Source organism: Cyprinodon variegatus, unplaced genomic scaffold (genome assembly GCF_000732505.1).
Source record: "Cyprinodon variegatus isolate N-32 unplaced genomic scaffold, C_variegatus-1.0 Scaffold1303, whole genome shotgun sequence".
Classification (NCBI taxonomy): Eukaryota; Metazoa; Chordata; class Actinopteri; order Cyprinodontiformes; family Cyprinodontidae; genus Cyprinodon; species Cyprinodon variegatus.
Genome location: NW_015151756.1, coordinates 3,835 through 9,725, shown reverse-complemented (window position 1 = coordinate 9,725; position 5,891 = coordinate 3,835). Strand labels below are relative to the sequence as shown.

At 45.1% G+C, this 5,891-nt stretch overlaps 1 protein-coding gene across 1 annotated transcript in view; it reads left to right on the top strand.

Moving 5' to 3' along the window:
- Window positions 1-3,421, top strand: part of LOC107102719 (ETS translocation variant 5-like) — a 12,954-nt gene extending 9,533 nt beyond the window's left edge. The window contains exons 8-10 of the mRNA XM_015402126.1: window positions 1,750-1,919; window positions 2,008-2,109; window positions 2,678-3,421. Coding sequence (XP_015257612.1) covers window positions 1,750-1,919; window positions 2,008-2,109; window positions 2,678-2,908 — 503 coding nt within the window. The 3' untranslated portion in view covers window positions 2,909-3,421. The remainder of the gene's footprint in view (window positions 1-1,749; window positions 1,920-2,007; window positions 2,110-2,677) is intronic.
- The last annotated feature ends 2,470 nt before the right edge of the window (window positions 3,422-5,891 follow it).

The following is a 5,891-nucleotide window of genomic DNA, read 5'->3' as shown; positions in this document are numbered from 1 at the left end:
CCATATGATCATAGTCATTCAAACTTTTGGTTTCAAATTTTATTTAACCAGCTCAAAGCTTCTCACTAATAATTCTGCCAATGATGTCTTTGGGTGTCAGAATTAAAACTTTAACAAGATCCCAGCAACCAAACAGGAAACGCAGCAAAAACATGCAGTACTTAATAAAATGCAAAATAAAAAAAGGAAAATTAATGTAAAATTACAAAAACAAAAGAGGAAATACCGTCCAAAAATTAGAGCATTATCAGAGCATTTCCAGATTATTAGCATTGATCTTTACCTGCTGGGAATTTTAAAGGAGCAAAAAAAGTTATAAATTTAAAAACAAAACCTCTGAGCATCACATCACAGGTATTAGAGCATCTAAACAACATTTCAACAGCATCTCTTCCTGTTTCTCTCTTATGGGATTATTTTTTCAAACGCCATCGGCTTCACCGCTGCTTTATTGAACGTTTTAATTGGTGTTCGGCGAGACGCCGACATGCAGAGTTTAAAACATTCTTCATTTTGCAGTGGATGAATTTTAGCTGGTGGAATAATTTTGTGCTGTTTTGCAGCAATTGCTTTTTGGTCTTACAAATGAGTGCCTTTTGTTTGACGTCCTCGGTAAAAAAAACACTCTGTCAGCCCAGCATACCCTTAGTAATACAGATTACATAGAGTTTCCTCTGTCTCCGCTCTGCTTAAAGCCAATTTCGCTGTTTTATTTCGCGATTTAGTCAGGTTTTTGTCATCGTTTGCGCATAAAAGAACAAAAAAATCATTCACGCATTAGGTTTAAAAATAAACATTGCATGTCCGTTAGATGAGGATCTTATTAAAGAATGATCGGCATTTTTTTCACAGAGAATTACATATTTAATTTGTTTTTAGTTTAAGTGACATGCCGATCATTTTATTTTTATAGTACATGAAGAACTACTGAAATTATTTTCAGATTACACATCAATAGATTAAAAAGTCCATGCGGGGAAAGGAATGACTTTAGGATCAGGATTCACTCAGTGATAAAAGCCCACTGGAACAATCTGAATCCATCCAATGGGACTGATAACCACTAATAACGATCATGCATGAGCGTTCGTATTACTAAGGACACCGTATGTTGCTTAGCTGAAACACCTGCTGTAGCTGTAGCATGCGAGAAAATAATCCTGTTTGGAGGAGGGGTTTATGATGCATTCAAAGTGTGTGGGGAAAAATAAAACTTGCCGAAATAGATTCAGACGGCTGAATGTCGTCAATTAGAATTTGAATTCAATGGCTGCGATGGAGCCATTTTAACGATCGTGCGTCGGAAAACTCGAGATGCATCGAATTTATTCGATATATCGCCCCCCCCCCCCAGTTGGGACACTGTAAAACGGACAGATGGGAATGTTTGCAACTATGCAGAAAATGGAGAGAAACAACTTTTACAGCAAATCTGCTATCGGTTTCTCACACGTTTCATTTATAAAAAGATAAAAACCAGACGGCAGTTTGCTCCATCTTCCTATACGCGGGTCTGGCTCCTTGAGTAAACTCCCATTTAATGGGTTTTTAGATGTTGAAATGGAGAAGTTAGTTTGTTAGGAACATGTTGATTATGCATAATGAACAGCTCGTGCATTTTGTCTCCATCTGGTAGGAATGTCTCACCAAACTGTGGCCGAGATGCAGAACATTTCTGATTCACACTTGTCTTTTTGTGCCTTCTGTCCCTTTCTCCTCGTCTCCCCTCCGTTCCTCCTCCGTCTCCAGGGAAAATAAAACAGGAGCCTTCTGCTTACCGGGAGGGCCCTCCTTACCAGCGCCGCGGCTCCCTGCAGCTTTGGCAGTTCCTGGTCACCTTGCTGGACGACCCGGCAAACGGACACTTCATCGCCTGGACCGGGCGGGGCATGGAGTTCAAACTCATCGAGCCCGAGGAGGTAGGCGCCCGCTTCCTGCTGCCGTCTTCTCCTGTCGTAGCTGTGAATCTAAAGTGAGCGCGGTTTCCGTGTGCGTCTCGTTTGGCAGGTGGCTCGTCGCTGGGGAATCCAGAAAAACAGGCCGGCCATGAACTACGACAAGCTGAGCCGCTCGCTGCGGTATTACTACGAGAAGGGCATCATGCAGAAGGTAAAGGCATGTTTCTTTTTTCTCTCTTTGCACCTGGGCGTCCAGAAGTTAGTTAATCTTCCCGTCATCTTTCTCTGATGGTTTTCAGTTCAGTTAATTTATCTAAGGTGTTGCTGGAAGCACCAAAGCTGTTATTTCTCTCCAGGATGGAGGCTCAGCCAAACAGGAACAGACCAGATAATAAATAAATTGAACTTTATTGATCCCACCATGGAGAAATTAACCCTCTGCATTTAACCCATCTCCTCTGGGAAGCAGTGCACTGTGCAGCGCCCCAAACGGGGGTTAAGGGTCCTACTCTGAGACCCAGAGTGGGAATCTGTGGGAGTTGGTTTCAAACTCACAACCTGAGGAATCCAAGCCCTATGCCCTAACCAGTAGGCCTCCACTCCCCAGATGAAGCACCTATGATGAGAAAAAGCACAGAGAGTAACATTAGAGACTGAACTAACAAATCCTGCAGAATGGGAGAATAGGGATGGAATGATGAAAAGGGGTGACCATGTCCTCCAGCAGGCTAAGCCTATAGCAGCGTAGCTATAACTCGGTTCTGTCTGTTCCTCCTCAGGTGGCGGGTGAGCGGTACGTCTACAAGTTCGTCTGTGATCCCGAGGCTTTGTTCTCCATGGCGTTCCCCGACAACCAAAGGCCCAACCTGAAGGTGGACCTGGACGGCCTGCAGGGCCTGGAGGACGACACCGTCCCCCTCACCCACTACGACGACGCCGCCTCCTACCTGCTGGAGGCGGGGGAGCAGTGTGCCCCCGCTCTGGCCTTCCCTGACAACTACGGCTACTGACAGGCTGCATGTGTCCTGACGCACAACACACACGTACATGCAAACACTCCCAAAGTTTCTCCTCGCGCCCGCTCTGAAATTTCAGAGCTGGAACCGCAGAGCTGCCCGGAGGGGAACGTGACCTCTGCTCCTTCCGGGTTCCCTCTTCTGCTCCCTGGAAAATCCCTCTGAAACCTCCGGAAGCTCGTAAACGAGGGAAGAACCCGCCGCGGCTCCTTTCGCCGCCAGGAGAGGTTCCTGAAACCAGGGCGAACTGGACTCTGTAGCTCCAGCACTCTCCAAAGCAAGGCGAGGGCCGTCGTTGCCACGGAGACCAAAGCCCAGCGGCTTTGAGCGGACTGACAGACGCTCTTTGTACGAGACGGCGGGAGTCGTCGTTTTGTCCGACTTTGTGACAATCTTGTTTAACTTAGAAGCAACCAATCACAAGCCGTTTCCGATTCAGCACTATTCTGTCCAGAGTTGCCTTTCTGGGTTCCCACGTTTGCATCCGATCAGTGAAAGGGCTTCGATTCGTCTCTGTAGATAGAACATCCTTTTTCACAGCCGACTCTGGGCTTGTTGGTTCGGCTGCTCTGTTATGTAAATGTTGTTTGATTCTGTGTAAGAGATTTTCTGTGCAGCCCCCCCCCCTCACTGAGGAGAGCACATGGCGCTCCCTGTTCCCCACATCATGTCCTAATTTTCTGTTGTATCTGGGTGCTTGGCGTATCCTCTGCAGTGTTCTCGCTCCTCTGATGCCCCGGTACGGCGGTGGCATCAGGATGCTGCATGCTCACACAGACGGCGTGGGGGGAGGGGGGCCTCTGCATGCTGGAATCAGTCCGCTGACATATCCCTACTGGATTTGGACACAGTTTGTGATATTCTTTTTTTTTGGGGGGGGGGGGTCTTTTTGTTTTTGAATTTCAAGCAAAGAAAAACTTCTATAAAGTATCTATTTTTGCTATAAAGCTGCATTGGTTTTGATTTGAATGTGTTAAGCTATAAAATGCAGCCTGTAATAAAGATGATGACGACGATGGCTCCGGGTTGGACAGCAAACGAGGACGCGTTCCGTCCCACAGAGGCCAAAGCGAAGAAGATCCCATCCAGCCCGGACGCACGGAGGATCTGCTTATGTACAGATTTCAGCCCCCGCCCCCGTCTGTTTCTTACTCTGCTGAGTTTCTGTACCGGGTACAATAAAAGCTCCTTGATGATACGCTGCTTGTTTTTATCTTTTCGCTCCTTCTGTCCTCCTCCTTTCCAGCAGTCAGCTGACTGACCGCTTGCATCTTGCGGCCACTGGCTGACCTGCCTGATTTCCGAGTCACATGCCTCTCCTCGCTGCTGCTCATATTTTTCTGGGTAAATGATTGCTCTTTTGGGCCGTGGTAAATGTGTTTTGAGCAATGCCTGGTGAGCTGACTGCAAAGATAACTTCAGCTCCTGCAATCCTGAACCCTGAGGGCAAGAAGATCTTGTTTAGTTATACTTTAATGCGCTCCATTGTTGCCCTGTTATCTCTGCTAGCAGCATAAAGCGAACAAGACGGGCAAAACATGTTATGCAGCTTATGAAATATTGAGTTAAAGGATAAAGCATAAATATTGAACTACATTGGGTGCTTTTGTAGAAGAAAATGGAGCCTTCTTTTCTGATAGCATCGTCAGAGACTGAGGCTAGAATCTTAAGAGATCAATAACCGTTTACTAAATCTGCTTTTCTCAGAGGAAACCTTTCTCAGTTTTGAGCTGCTAGAAGCGGACATGTCCGAATACTACTGTTCCTCTTTCCTTCTGCCTTATTTTAAAGCACCATATTATCACAGGTAGGGGTGTGGAAGAATAATCAATATGGCGATATATCAGGATTATTAGCTGCCCGGTATATCGTTCTTTCAATTCAGTTTATTTATATAGCGTCATCTCAATGCACTTTACAGATTCAATTTAACCAGATCATCCAGTCAGATTGATTCAAAGTTTACTATCTAAAGAAAACCAGTTGATTGCATCAACTCATTGACTCAAAGGTAATCCCGTACACTAAGGATGCTTTTAGCGACAGTGGAGAGAAAAAACTCCATTTTAACAGGAATAAACCACCAGAAGAAGCAGGCTCCGTGTGAGCGGTTCCAGTTCCTAATATATATATAGGAGAGGTATGGTTGTAACATGGGGAGACTTGTAACACCACCAGTTCCAGCAATCAGGGATAAGATAGGAGTCACATGATCATTTCAGTGTTTACCCGCTTCCTCCCCAATCCCATTTTGTGATTGTCAAGGCTGGAAACGGGTGCATGCAGATACTAAGGAGAAAAAATGGAATTTGAGGTAAGAAAGTAAATTTTTTGACCATGACTATATTTTGTTTAGTACTTATACTGTTGCAGATAAAACCATATTACTTACATTAAATGAAAGTGTAATTTCTCAGGCAAAATGTGATTCATTTCCTCGTGCTAATTTCAAACCGCTATGCTACTACAGCTAGCTAAACATGGCTGACAGAGTTGGGGTGGGTTGTAACACTTCTTTAAAAAGTGTTACCCTATGCAGTCTCTGGGCCCACCAAGCCTGCAATAAGTCACACTTATTCACCACCGTACGTTGTGAAATGAATAGAAAATAGAGTCAAGACATTGACATGGTTAGAAATAATGATTTGTTTTTTAAATAAGATTTTTTTTACATCAAACTTTGCTTTCGTCAAAGAATCCTCCATTTGCAGCAATTCCAGCATTGCAGACTTTTGGCATTCTAGCTCTTAATTTGTTGAGGTAATCTGGAGAAATTGCCCCCACGCTTCCAGAAGCAGCTCCCACTAGTTGGATTGGTGGGATGGGCGCTTCTTGCGTCCCATACGGTCAAGCTCCTCCCACAGCAGCTCAATGGGGTTCAGATCTGGTGACTGCGCTGGCCACTCCATTACCCATAGAATACCAGCTGCCTGCTTCTGCTCTAAATAGTTCTGCACAATTTGGAGGTGTGTTTAAG